The following is a 14,281-nucleotide window of genomic DNA, read 5'->3' on the forward strand; positions in this document are numbered from 1 at the left end:
TCGGCTGTTACGATGCCTTTCTCTTATTATAGGTCAAAGGATCTTGCAGTCATGATGTTTTCCCTTTCTAAATCATACCCTATGGCTCATAATTAGGTTCCCTTACACTAACCTACATAACCTTTCTCTGCCTTTGGTGCAAAGCTTGCTGCATTTGGTTATTTCATACCAAATTAGTAGTAAGGTAACAACTAAACTGTAGTGTAAGTTGATGAAAATAGACTGTTAAGTTAGAATTAATCACTTCTTTTATACTTAAAATTACTCAAAAAAATCTTTCTATTCTCTCCCCACTTGCAGAAAACTGTCACTTTATCCTTAAACAGGACTGTCATTATACTAGAGGAAACTACTGCCCAAAAATATGAAATATATGGCAGCCTTCCTTCTCCTTCTGCCTTCTCTTCCCATCATGTCTATAATATTACTGCCAATCGAATAGAGAAGTGCAGGTTAACTAGAAATAATGAAAAAAATACTTATTCCACCCAGTTAGGATAGAAACTGTTAGGAAAAATGCACTATTAGGAAAATAGTTCACCTGTGGGTCTTGCAGCCAGAATACTGGAAACTCCCATATTTATGTGAGTGTCTAGACATGGACAGAATAAGTAAATTCTATACAGATATGGGTCAGACTTTCCTGTGGTGGAGCTCAAAACAAACTGCACTACACCTGAAACTGATGTCACTAAACCAGCCTTATATCTCCTTACTTTTACATTTTCTGCTGCTTCTAGATGACACAACAGGCAACAGTACCTGATTATCTGCTCATTTGTGGCAAGTTCAACTTCCTAATATTTATGGGAGCTTTCAGTCTCTGGCTGAAAGTTGTTTGCTGTCCAATATTAGCCAATATGTAGCACCTACATGACTTTCAGAATTTTATTCTAACTACGCAGTCTTTTTTTCATATCTAAGTTGTCTTTTTACCTGCTGATATACCTGGGGAGGGAAGGGAGGAGACCATTTACAAATTAATCTTGGGGTGACTTGTCATTCTGCAGCACAGAATCACCAGACACCTGAGGACTTTCCCTACACAAACTTGAGTGTCTCAGCTGAAAAAGGACCTCAGGAGAAAATCAGTTTACATATATACACATACAGATGTTATTATAAATAGGCTGATGTATAGTGATGGATATAGAAGTATGTAAACATATATATTTTCTTTTCATGGGCCAGAAACACACTTTGATAAAACTTTGTCACTGATTTAGGCCGCCTAATGATTATTTCAACTGTCTTAACCTGCATCTTAGTATAAACTGAATATCTGGTAATGGAAATGACAAGAAGACATTTTTTAAGATGTAATTAATGAGCCCTGCCAGCACATTCTGGAACTGACAGTACCTGTCTGCATGAAAAGAGCAGTGCAATGTGCAAATCACACGTGACCTGGCTTGGTCATCCTTCCTTTGTTTAGCCTTTCAGTTTTCACAATCAGGCCCTGGGAAACGAGAAAAGGTTGCCAGGAGCAAAAAGAGTGCAAACTCAGCAGAGCATTGTGCCACTGATTCCCCTGAGATCCCTGATGAGTATGTTGGGAAGCACCGCTGAGCTACAGACATCGCTGCTGAAACAGAGAATTGTTGCCAGTCATTTATACTTATGCCAGATCTGCCAAAATATCTCCGGTCTTTTTGGATTAGGTGAGACTTTTAGTGAGCAGGCAGGCTGAACCTACAGAGGGGATCTTGTCTGCTTAAAAGGTCTTGTCTTGTTCAGAACTGTAATTCTTCAATTTTAATAATACAGTTTTACCTCTTTAAAAAACTCAAACAAACTCTTTATGGTGTCAATAGTTTTACTTGAAATTACTCTTGTGGAACCTGTCAAGAGAAATACCCTGCTGAGAAAGGTTAGTGCTATTAACCTGCTGCTCTTGCCTTTCACTCCATAAATAACTAAGAAAATTTTTGGATTTAAAAAGTATTCATAAAAGCACAAGATGCTTTCATGATTGGTATCAATCTGTAACATCCAATACTATGGAGGAAATACTTAATTTTCAAGCATTAATTTTAATCCAATTAAAATATTTTCCTCTAAACAGACAATGAAAAAAAAAAGTAGGAAAAAAAATCTAAGTATTTTACATTTTGATTTACTTTAAGTGATAGTTCTTGAAATCTGTCATTATGTGAAAACATTTCATGGATGCATGTATAAAAACTGAAACAACCAGCAATGCATCTGACAGCACAGCACTAAAACTATTTAAAAAACACATTGTGATAACAAGTATAGTTCAATGTGTCTTGGCAATTAAATCTAATTTTTATATTTTATAGGCTACAGCACACTATAGTTTGATCAGACAGTTCATAAACCAATACCACAACAGATGCCAATTCTGCCTCAGTGAAAGCAAAAAGCAGAAATGTTGCCATTTCTGTTTAGCATGAGATAAATGGCAGTAGGCAGAGGCACAGAGACCAATTAGTAGAAAATTATCTGCTTTGCATCCCACATAGTGCTTCAAGGCTGATTCTCTGCCATAAGGCTGTGTTAGAGAGAATGAAACTGGATATTTGTATTGTCATATTCTATTGCTTTAAGCAGAGTGCAATAGTTACACTTGTAGAGAAGCAGGCCCAGGAAGTGAATATTAATTCTAGTTAATTGAAGTTGCCCTACATCAGCATATGTATTACTTCTAATGTTATGTGTTGTTTCCAAGGCAGATGATCTGTCACACCGACAAGATTCACTGACACACAGAGCAATCCATACAAGAAAGAGGAGAGCTAATGAAAGGAAATTGAATTATTTGTGGAGCTGTTTCTTACCATGGGAAATAAACCAATATATTTCAGGTTCATTCCTCTGTTCCTACCTACTTCAGGGATTAATTTTGCTTTGTGGGGAGAGGCTATTCAGAGCCTAAAACCAACATTGTAATGTCTATTCAACAGTTATGCAATTTTTTCATCTGAGAGATTCTTCTGTGCTTCTGCCTCCACTTCCAATTTCCATTCATAAACTGTTCAAGTGCAAAGTGAATCATTCAGTTTTCCCTCTGTGTGAGAGAATAAAGAGATATCCCCGGATCAGTGACAACAGAAAACCAAAATCATATCCAAAGGAACCACAGGGTGCAACATACTCTGTTTCTGAAAAGATATGTACCAGCAGCATTTCTGGAGTAATAGCAAAGATTTAGATGAACACATTTAAATGAATCATTCTCCAAGAGATACAGCTAAGTTTTATACTAAAGAGAGGTTTTCTTCTTTTTTGGTGTGTTCTGAGAGGAAGCAAGATAGAAGGAAAGGAAATGGAATTATACTGGGTGGTTGTTTTATTTTATGTAAACACCCATGTAACATCTTGCATGCATTTCTCCAAATGACCACTAAGGTCAAGAAAACGGTGCATTTCAGGAAGAACAGGAGAAGTACCCAGGTAGTACCGTGTGTAGTTGGGAGGAATATATCCTCTTCCACGAAAGGAAGAATGATCTGTATTCTGGCAGGAATACAAAACCTACTATTTGCTGTTTATAGCCTATTTTAATTGTGTTTATGAATATATCTCTTATATGTAAGTAACAAGCACTCCATCTAGTGAACTTCTGTGGGATTTGGTGTTTTAACTACGGAAGGTACAGAACAGAGTTAATAGGTAGAAGTGACATCTTCCATAAGACTCTCTTGAAGTCAGAAAAAAGGTACAAACTTTTAGACATGATAGATGGTCTGTAAGGTCAACAGCACAATGTATTTGACACAGCTGGGGAAAATCAATGTCTTACAGTAAAAACCAGATTTACATGCACAGTTGCACTCAGATACTGTCCCTTACTCATGTTTACTTTGCAGATTCATCCTTCTACCTTGTTGGTGTCATATCATTTACTGACCTTCAGACTCTGGAAGCTAAAGGGAAACATTTCATTTACTCATTTAACTATCTCATTGAAAAAATAAAAATGAGAATAACACATCTGCCCAACGTAAAGGACTGCATTTCAGCAGAGACAGTATACCCTTTCTATACTGCAGTACTAATGCTTGATTACATCTTTTAAAAGGTGTGTACATTATCAGTACTTCCTCTTGCCCATTTAAATATAATGTTTGTAACAGTTCTTTTTAGTATATCAGAAAAATAGTCTGTGAAAGCTTTTAAAGTTGTGGCTGATGTTCTGCAAGGACTGCAAGATCCTTTGACCTATAATAAGACAAAGACATCGTAACAGCCGGATGATTTTATTTGAGACTTTGTGGGAAAGAAATCTGTCTGGGCAAAGCTGCAAAGCCTGAAGACTTTTTGTCTTTAGCTTCAATTGACTACTTTAAAATTGCTGGTAAGCAGAGGAGGTACATGGGCATGGGCATATCCACTAGATTTCAGTGATATTTCTCTGGCTTCACAAGCCTGCTAGTATTCCAGAGCACTTTTACATCTTTCAGAAAGCCTTTGCTTAATGAGCTGAGGGATGGCATTTTTTAAATGGTTTTTTCCTTCTGTCCTTTCACCAAGCACAAATACGGGCTGTACAGAGAATTTACTGAGAGCACTCTTGAGGAGGACTTGGGGGCGCTGGTGGATGAGAGCCTGGACGTGACCCGACAATGTGAGTTTGCAGCTCAGAAAGCCAAACGTTGTGAGCTGCATCGCTGCATCCAAAGCAGTGTGGCCAGCAGGGTGAGGGAGGGGATTCTGACCCTTTACAAGTAATCTCAATGCTGGAATTTCGTAACTTTTCAGAGCATTGTTCTAGTCTTTGAGTTTAAAATATAAAATATTGATTTCTGTTACAGTCTTGAGCAGTGGGGCTATCATTATGCACAGGATTCAAAATCATTGCCATATGCAGGGTCTCCCTGTGCTGCTGCTGAAACTCCCTGGAACATATCTGGCTTAGCTTTGTGTGCTCCCAAGGGCAGGTTTGTAGAAGAAGGTGTGGCATACAATGCTGGGGCTCTCAGTCTACAAAGCACACACTGTTTCAAATGTTGTTAGCAGCAGTAGTTCCTAATTCTGTGTTTATACTACTAATTAACCATAACAGAAACAGAGTAGGACCAGCAGTTACCAACATCTGCGGTGTGAAATAGCACCTCTGCACAACAGCTGCGGTCTTGCTGCAGCTGCTGGACTGATGGTGACCTCCTGCACTGAGGTTAGCGCTGCTTTGAAGCCACTATTTACACCCAGCCTGCTGCTGAAGTTTTCTGCAGTCACAGTTTCTTAAATGGTGGAATTCTATCCAAGGCTGGACCTGGAGCCCTTTTTCAAATGGTGGAGCAGGGGCAGGCAAGCACAATCAGCCCTGCTCTGCCTTCCAGGGTCAGGGTGGCCTTGGCTGTGCCCTTGTGTCCTGGGCTGACAGAGGGACCACATGTCCTATGGAGTGTGTGTCCTATGTGTCCTATGGAGTGTGTGTCCTATGTGTCCTATGCATGTCCTGTGAGGAGCGACTGAGGGAGCTGGGGTTGTTAAGCATGGGAAAAAGGAGCCTCAGGAGGGACTTTATCACTCTCTGGAACCACCCAAAAGGAGGCTGTAGCCAGGTGGGGGTCAGCCTCTTCTCGCAGGCAGATACTGACAGGACAAGAGGAAATGACCTAACGCTGTGCCAGGAAAGGTTTAGGTTGGATATTAGGAGGAATTTCTTCACATAAAGGGTGATTAGATATTGGAATGGGCTGCCCAGGGAGGTGGTGCAGTCACCGTCCCTGGAGGTGTTTAAGGAAAGGCCGGACGCGGCAGTCAGTCTATGGTCTATAGCCACGGTGGCGTTCAGTCACAGGTTGGACTCGGGGACTCAGAGGTTCTTTTCCCACTGAAATGATTCTGTGCAAGGGGGAACACTGCCATGCAGCGAGCCCCAGCTGTCCCCAGACGCCGGGTGTGCGCTCAGCACAGCACGGCACGGCACACGGAGGGTCCCAGCGGAGGCCGGGAACGCGGGCCGCGCTTCCCCGGGCAGCGGAGTCCCCGCGTCCTTGGGCCGCGCGTCCCGCCCCGCCGCAAGGCGGCGCCGTCCCGCCGCAGCGAGGCGCTCCCGCGGGCCGCGGCCTCGCGCCACGCGGAAGCGGAAGCGGCGCACGCGGGGTGGCGCGTCCCGGCGGCTGCGGGTGAGGCGAGCGGGGGGTCCCGTCCGGGCAGCGGGAGCGAGCGACGCGAGGCCGGGCTCTGCCTGCCGGGGGACGCGCCTGAGCCGGCGGCGGGGCGTGCGGGTGAACCCTAGCATCGGCGAAGGGCGCTTTTCCCGCTGGGCTCTTCCCGGGGTGTCCCCCCGCCGGCCGAGCTCCGCCCGCCGGGGGCAGCTGCCGGCGGTGGCCTCTGGCTCCGGTGTGATTCGCGGTGTTACCCGGCCTTGTCCTGCGGAGGCTGCTCGGTGCTGCCGCCAGAGAGGGGCGGTGCGGCTTCGGGCTTTTAAATAAAAGGGGCGCTTTTCTCTCGTTGCAGACACTTTCCAGGTCTTCCTTCCGGAGAACGTGAGAGCCGCCTCGGCGCCAGCCTGCTGGGGTTCACTGGTTGTTAAGTAGATTTGGGAGCGGTGTGACATCCTGCCGCCGGTCCCTTCCCTCCTGAGAAAGGGTAGCTGCTTTCTGAGCAATCACATACCAACATCATGTATTCCTAGGACTGTCATCAACTTCTAGTTTTCTATTCAGAGGCCTTACAGAGATTTAATTACCTATAGGCTCTAGTGGTTGTAAAGTAATTTAAGATGTTTGTACTACTCGGTTGTAATTATCTAATTCACTCTTGTGTTAAGAGACTTCGTTTTAACTTGGGAATGGTTAAATCGCCAAAGAATTAAATTATTTATGGATAAGGGCTATTTTATTTGACTACTGTTGGCCTGCAACTTAAACTTGCATCTTTTATTTTTTTATCCTATGCCTTTTCTTTGTTATGGCTGCTGCAACAATAGTTCATGATACATCAGAAGCTGTAGAGCTCTGTGCTCCCTGTGGGTTATACCTTAAACCCATTACAAAAATGACCATCAGTGTGGCACTTCCTCAGCTGAAGCAACCGGGAAAATCCATTTCGAACTGGGAAGTGATGGAAAGATTGAAGGGGATGGTGCAAACTCATCAGTTTTCCACTCTGCGGATTTCTAAAAGCACAATGGATTTCATTAGGTTTGAAGGAGAGGTCGAGAACAAAAGTTTGGTTAAATCTTTTCTGGCATGCCTTGATGGCAAAACAATAAAGCTGAGCGGCTTCTCTGACATTTTAAAAGTGCGTGCTGCAGAATACAAGATTGACTTTCCTACCAGACATGACTGGGACTCATTTTTCCGTGATGCAAAAGATATGAACGAAACCTTGCCTGGGGAAAGGCCAGACACTATTCACCTGGAGGGTTTGCCTTGTAAGTGGTTTGCAGCAAAGGAGACTGGCTCGGAAAAGCCAAGCGAAGAAGTTCTTATAAAAGTTTTCCAGAAATTTGGAGAAATCCGTAATGTGGACATACCCATGCTGGACCCTTACAGAGAAGAAATGACGGGCAGGAATTTTCACACTTTCAGCTTTGGAGGCCATTTAAACTTTGAAGCCTATGTTCAGTACCGGGAGTATGCAGGATTCATCGAGGCCATGAACGCCCTGCGAGGGATGAAGCTGATGTACAAGGGCGATGATGGCAAAGCAGTGGCTTGCAATATAAAGGTGAGAGACTGCAGCCTTTTGTGTGGGAGCCCACATGAAGGACTGAGAACAATTAAATGTTATTTCCATAGTGCTTGAAACCTTTATATGTATACCACAGTGATGGCAACAGGTGACACTGATGGCATTAATGTAGCTTTATGGGACAGACATAATACAATTTTTAAAGGAAAATGTTGGTAGAAAAATGTGTTATTAGGCTATGTATTTAGTCACATGACTAAAGTGAGTGGGGTTTTGCTTTTTTCCTTAACAAGATGGTTCTAGAAATGAGAACTGTTGATGGAAGGATCAAGTTCATGAACAAAATTTTCTAAATTGCTTTAGAAAATAATATGTGTTTATAAATCGCGATTTCACTTAAAATTCCAGTTGTGAACAAGTTCAGACAAATTTCACCAGAAGATTGACTGTAAAGTGCATTATTCTTTCATGTGTTCACTACAGAGAGACATTTTGGGGAAGAATTTCACCATCTCTGTATTTGATCCCTGCATTGATAGCTAGGGCAACCAGTCAAAGATCAGAACTAAAAGGTTTAGTAGCATGTTGGCCTTTCTGGTCTGGGAAATACACAGTTAATCATTAGTGTACCTGATATACAGGAAGGTCCTGCGAAAATTTAAATGATAATTTTCATTTGTAGCACAGCTTCCTGTAAATTGCCTGTGCTTATTTCATGATATTTACGTACAGAGTTTTCCAGAAGTAATTTTCTGTAATCTCATTGTTTTAGAAATAACAGCTGTGACAGGAGGGAACAAGGCAGTCTGTTCAGATGTAGTGTCTTTGAAAGTGCAGCCTCCAGAAAACTTACTCTGGGAGTGGTCCCTGCATTTACATATCGGTTGAGTGAAATGTTTGTGGATGTATTTTGGTATGCTCATTAGTCATTCATCAAACCAGGGAGTGTATTTCAGAAAAAACTTTTGTGTGATGTGGGAACATACAGATATTTATTCAAATTGTAGTTTAGTCAGTGTAAGTAAAATACTGTAATCTTTTATCTTGTTATCAAAGCTTGTCAGTTATGGAATAGAAACTGTGCCTTGACCTGGTGAAATTCAAACTGTCATTTACGTGCAGGTGATCAGGGTTCCAAATTTAGTATGGCTGTGCAAGAAGAGTCATGCCTTCCTGGCTGCTGCCCTGTCAGGACAGCAGCTCTCTGTCATACAAGGTCACCACACCTTGTTCGTTTGTACTTATTGTCCTCTCAGTCTGTTAGTGAAACATAATTTTGCATAAAGCCTGAGTAGATTAAACTGCTGAGGTTGTGCTCCTTGTTCTCTACCCCACGGTTCAATGACCACGGGTCTGTGGAAATGTGTTACAAATCCCTGCCTGCCTGCCCTCAGAATTGGAGATTAGGACACTAGGGCTCTCATGTCTGGTGGTGTCCTGTTCCAGCACGCAGCTGGACATGACCAAGATGTGTTTATATATCCTGGAAGCTGAGCCTTCTGAAGTCTCATTTTTCAGATGTGTGTGTATTTCTTTTCTTTTCTTTTTGTTCCCATTACTTGGGATCTTCTGCCCAGCGTATCTCAATTTGAGAATCTTGGTTTTAGAATTGGTGAGGAGGCTTGAACCAGGTGCTGAATGCTGTAGAACTATGTCTTCTGCTGAATTTAAGGATCACAATTTTAGACAGAAAGGAAGGCCTTCATTTAAACCTATTTCTACGTAGTGCTGTACAGTCCCTAGCAGCTTGCATTAATTAAGAGTTCTGTGCATGCCCATTCTGACACATTGAAAACATTGGACAGACAGAGCCTCAGCCACACTGGGGTTTATTTTTGGTTGTGGGACACAGAAGTGGTATCTGATTTTGCTACTTGTGTGCACACATTTAGTATCCAATTACCTGGCTACAGTAGGTGGTGTTTTCTCTGGGCACATGGAGAAGTTCCCTTTGTTTTGAAGAAGGTTTTACACATCTGATTGTACTTACACCAAGATCTAAGTTAAAATTGTCAGGTTGTAATTTTTGATTATTTTTCTGTTTCCTTAAAACTGTTTTCAATTGTATCATGTAAAGGTTTCTTTTGACTCAACAAAACACCTCAGTGATGCATCAATTAAGAAGCGTCAACTTGAAAGGCAAAAGCTTCAAGAGCTTGAAAAGCAGAGGGAAGAACAAAAACGTAAAGAGAAAGAAGCTGAGGAGAAACAAAAAGAAGAAGAAAGGTATTTGTCGCTTATTGTTCAGTTATAGCTTTAACAGTCAGGCCTAACTGCTCATTCATATCAGCATCAAAAGATAGAAAACAAACACAAGTTGCATGTAGCTAAAGTGAAGCACTTAAAGCTGAGTGTGGTTTAGTTCACTACTTAATGCATATGTTCAGTTCAAAATATTAAACCTGCAAAATACTCAATTTCCTAAAAGTGTTGCCATTAGACACCTAGTTTCAGAGACCCTTGGCCTTTAGCAAAAGCTACCATTTTGTCCTAATCACAGAAATAAAACCCACCACCACTGCACACATTCATTGGCTTGATATTCTTCTTCTGGCTGTGATAATTTTCTGCCCAGCTGCCTCATGCATTGTTATTGTCTCTGGTCAAAGTTCAAAACACAATTCTTTGCTGTAGCAATTTTTTTTTGTTTGAATTCTAACTTGTTAAAAATAGACAGAATATGACTGTTTGCTATTACAAGTAAGGGTTAAAATGTTCAGTTTTCTACTTTTGTTCTTCATCAACATGACTTATTTAGAAACAAATTTACTTGAAGTATAAAATGTACTATACATACAATAGGAGTTTGAAATTGTGCTTTGCCTAGATAAGGCAAGAGTATTTATCTCTTTTTAGGAAGCAGAGAGAGCTTGAAGAATATGAGAGAGAGAGAAAAAGAGAAGAAAAGTTGCGCAAGAGAGAACAGAAACAGAAAGATCGTGAAGTTCGACGGAGCAAAAAGCAACTTGAAAAGCTTCAAGCTGAAGAACAGAGAAAACTTCAAGAGAAGATAAGGCTAGAAGAAAGGAGGCTCCTGTTAGCTCAGAGAAATCTTCAGTCCATTAGACTAATTGCAGAACTGCTAAGCAGAGCAAAGGTAACTTCAATATTTATTTCAGAAGCTAATGAAGAATCCAACAGAAAAAAAAAGCCCTTTGCTGGCTTGAGAGGAGGTGGGGAGCACTGTTCACTAAACACAAGGTTTACTCCTCTGCAGCTGCTATTCCTTAGACCAAAATTTCAGAAAAGCACAATGAAACAGTGTTTGTTTCTTGGTAAGATATGCACTTGTAGGTAAATGGAAAGTGAGGTTGAACCTAGAGTCCTGAATAGCATTTTTTATCTGTAAATTAATTGTCAGGTTTTCTTAAATCCAGTAGAAGAGTGTGTGAGCATGATGAAATGAGGTAACCACAGAGGATAAGATGCAAGACTCCTTTTCTAATTCTAGTTTGGATGCTGTTTCCCATCTGCCTCACAGCAATTCTGTTCACTGTTCTTTGCAGTTTCAGAGCAACTAAACTAATGAACTTTCATTGGTCAGTGTTTGAAATGTGCAGAATGATTCTTCTATAGGAAAAGTACTGTCAGCAAAGGTTTCAAATGTTAGATCTTGTCTCTCTAACAGTGCTGTTATTTTTTTTCACTGAAACACTGAAGTTTAAGACTTGGATAAAACCATATTAGGGTGCACTGAATGTGAAATACTTTCTGTAGAAATGAAAAGCTGCGTGGAAAAGCACAGCTTTTTTTCTTGATGCCAGTGCACTTTGGGAGTGTTTTTGAACTCACAGTACTATGTACAGATCAGTTGCAAACTAGAAGAAGGGAGAAATGCCTTTTGCAGGCTTTTTAACTTTGTAGCTGTGGAATAGAAAGGTTGTCTGATGAAACAGAGAGTGTGTTTCTTTCATTTAGAGAATTCTGAGGTCTGTACTAATCCACTTGACTAGGTCAGAATAGAAAAAGGTTTGAACCTTTTCCAGTATCGTGAATTTTTAAAGTGGTTGACAAAATGACAGACAGTTTCTACATAATAATTGTCCATTTAATTATTTGCTGTTTTTGTGGACTTAGTGTAAAGTCATCTACGAGCCACAGATGGCAAGCATCTAAAAGAAGTTCTTTTCAATAAAATTTAAAACCTTTTAAATTTGACTGAATTTTGAAATTTTAAAATTGACTGAAACCTTCAAGTTTTGACCCTGATAAATATATTTCAGTAGACTGCAGATTTCACATGTTGTTACTTTTGTTATATTAAGGAGACATGAAGACAAAACTTCCTCTCAAGAATTGTGGGCAAATAATGTTTCAACTCACAGCAGTTTTGGATTAGTGGGTTTTGTTGGTTGATTGGCTTTGACTTTTTTTTTCCTTTGAAAAGGAAACACCATTTTATTTTGGGATGGCTAAGTTCTGTTGATTGGATTCTATTGCCACATTGCTGCTTTTGTGTTATGTTGTAACTTGGAAGCAGGAGCAGGTATTTTTTGTTCACTCTTCCATTTGACTGTCTTTCAGACAGTAAAGCTTTTGGAGCAAGAGCAGAATGAAGAAAAGATTTGTCTTCAGCAGCTAGAGGAGAGACGAAGGCTCCAGGAGGCTGAGCTTAAACGTGTGGAAGAGGAAAAAGAGAGAGCACTGGGGTTGCAGAGAAAAGAAAAGGAACTGAGGGAGAAACTACTGAACAATCTTCTGAGCAAAAAAATGGATGCAGTTAATCAAAACAAAGAAGAAACCAAAGCACCTCAGACTGACGTGCTGAAAAACCCTAGCGCTGTTCCCCACACTGTGTCATCCAGCTGCATCACTTCTACCTCAGGACAGGCTGTTACAGGCAAACTGGCTCCTGGCTCTCAAATAGAAGTAGCATCCCCTGAAAGTGTAAACACTCAATGCAAATACTTAAATGGCAACATTCACGACAAAGTTCATATCAAAGAAGGTCAGAATCTTCCCACTACAGACTCTGAGAGGTGTTCTGACAAAAGGGGTTCAGGGGTGCTTTCATGTGATCCCGCCGATAACCAGGACCAGAAGAGCCTCTCTAGCTATGACCAGAACACTTGCAAGAAGGACTTGCCCTGTGAGCAGGACAAACGTGGAACAGAGCCAAGGAGAAGAAAGAGCCATTCATGTAGCAGCATAAACAGTGATGAGAGTAAGGGTAGACGGGAGAGCAGCAGGCACAGAAGAGATGTGAGTTACCGGGATGAAAAGCATAGGAAAGACAGGAGGTATTACAGACACTCCAGCAGAAGTTACAGCCCTCGCCGAAGCCGCAGTCCTCGGCGAAGAAGCTCAAGCCCCAGACGTTCCCGCTACAGAAGAACGCGGAGTAGGGAACGGAGGCGGGACAGAAGAGAAAGGAGTCGTAGTCGCAGAAGTGTGAGCAGGAGACGAAGGCACCGGAGGTGATCACTGAATAAGCAAAGGAGTAATTAGAGTGTGTAATGGAGGCCTTGGCTCCTTTGAAAAGCTATGGTAGGACAAAAGGGCCACAAAATTGGACACCAGACCTCATTGGTGTGACTGCTATAGAAAACACAATTGTTTCAACCAATTCTTACCTTGCATCTAGTCCCCGAAATCAAGAAAAGAGATGCCTGATTTTTTTGACCTTCCTTCCTTTGTTGTCTCGTTTTAGGTGTCTACCACGGTGTAGGTATAATCACCTGTGCTTGTGCTCAAGTTCCTAAAGTGCTAAAAGCCAACCTGTTTTCTTCAGTTTCAGTTTTTTAAACCTTAATTTTAGTGAATTTAATTTTTATCACCTAATTTGGCTTAAGAAATACATAGTTGCCAGTTATAGGAACTTCAAGAGATGACAAGCTATTACATACAGATTTGATTTAAAGTGTTTCCTGGTGCATTCAATGAAATCACGTTTAACAAAGTAGAGTTTTTATTGATTGAGGTGGATAGCAGGACTTGGATATTTTTTCTTAAAATTGACTATAAAGTTATGCAGGATACCTTTTAAACTGCTTTGATTCCTTCATATGTCTGTATGATGCCAGCTTTGTGGCCCAAGTTATTCTGGCATGTAATGCCTTTGTATAATACTTTCCATGTAAGAGAGGCACACCTGGTGTAGGAAGTAACAAGCAGTGGTAAAATGGTTGAAAGTTGTTCTGATATTTTTGTTGACATATTTGGCTTTGTAATTATGTCAGGTGGTATAGGGCTACTTGAAACTTTTTTTCAGGTACGTAAAGAGCTAAACATTGTCTTGAAAAAGGGGCCTTCTTGCTAAATTATTTTTACTTGTGTTGTTCAAAAGTAAGGCTGCAGTGTCTCTTGTTAAATCCATTTAAGAATACTTTTGCTTTTAAAATGCAGCTCAGGAATATTAAAAGCTATAATGTTACAGTGAAAGAGTTTATTTTGCATTTTTATGGTAAAATTAAAAAGAAAACTGTTTCCAGTGAACTGAAGTTGCTGTTTTCATATGTCAGTATACTAAAATCTACAGAAGTGTTAAGAACCTGTTTGTTGAAAGCATCACTCAGCACATTCGAATAATGAAGTTTAGCTTCTCTTCTTGATGGTCCTGTTATGTTCCAGCTATGTCAACTCTTAATTCAGCAGGATGTTTGCTCTTTATCTACAGCCTTCAGATGCCATTTTCCTCACACTGATGCATGAAATCAAAGTGTATCCATTT

General features: G+C 41.0%; 1 protein-coding gene across 3 annotated transcripts; it reads left to right on the forward strand.

Moving 5' to 3' along the window:
- Window positions 1–6,080: 6,080 nt before the first annotated feature.
- Window positions 6,081–14,046, forward strand: AKAP17A (A-kinase anchoring protein 17A). 3 transcript variants are annotated; one of them, XM_053935877.1, is made up of 5 exons: window positions 6,081–6,098; window positions 6,433–7,647; window positions 9,689–9,837; window positions 10,468–10,708; window positions 12,136–14,046. In XM_053935877.1, exons 2-5 carry the CDS (start codon window positions 6,886–6,888, stop codon window positions 13,030–13,032), a joined length of 2,049 nt encoding a protein of 682 aa, XP_053791852.1. In that variant the 5' UTR covers window positions 6,081–6,098; window positions 6,433–6,885; the 3' UTR covers window positions 13,033–14,046. The 3 variants fall into 3 exon arrangements, with proteins under 3 accessions (XP_053791852.1, XP_053791853.1, XP_053791851.1); XM_053935878.1 differs by lacking the exon at window positions 6,081–6,098 and having other exon boundaries at window positions 6,137–6,564; window positions 6,905–7,647; XM_053935876.1 differs by lacking the exon at window positions 6,081–6,098 and having other exon boundaries at window positions 6,137–7,647.
- The last annotated feature ends 235 nt before the right edge of the window (window positions 14,047–14,281 follow it).

The sequence above is a fragment of the Vidua chalybeata genome, chromosome 2 (assembly GCF_026979565.1).
Source record: "Vidua chalybeata isolate OUT-0048 chromosome 2, bVidCha1 merged haplotype, whole genome shotgun sequence".
Lineage (NCBI taxonomy): Eukaryota > Metazoa > Chordata > Aves > Passeriformes > Viduidae > Vidua > Vidua chalybeata.

Excerpts from the sequence above, each read along its gene's own strand:
- AKAP17A (XM_053935877.1), top strand. The coding sequence starts at position 6,886 with ATGGCTGCTGCAACAATAGTTCATGATACATCAGAAGCTGTAGAGCTC. Across the intron at positions 7,648-9,688 it reads CAGTGGCTTGCAATATAAAG|GTTTCTTTTGACTCAACAAA; the intron begins GTGAGAGACTGC and ends TATCATGTAAAG. Across the intron at positions 10,709-12,135 it reads AACTGCTAAGCAGAGCAAAG|ACAGTAAAGCTTTTGGAGCA; the intron begins GTAACTTCAATA and ends ACTGTCTTTCAG.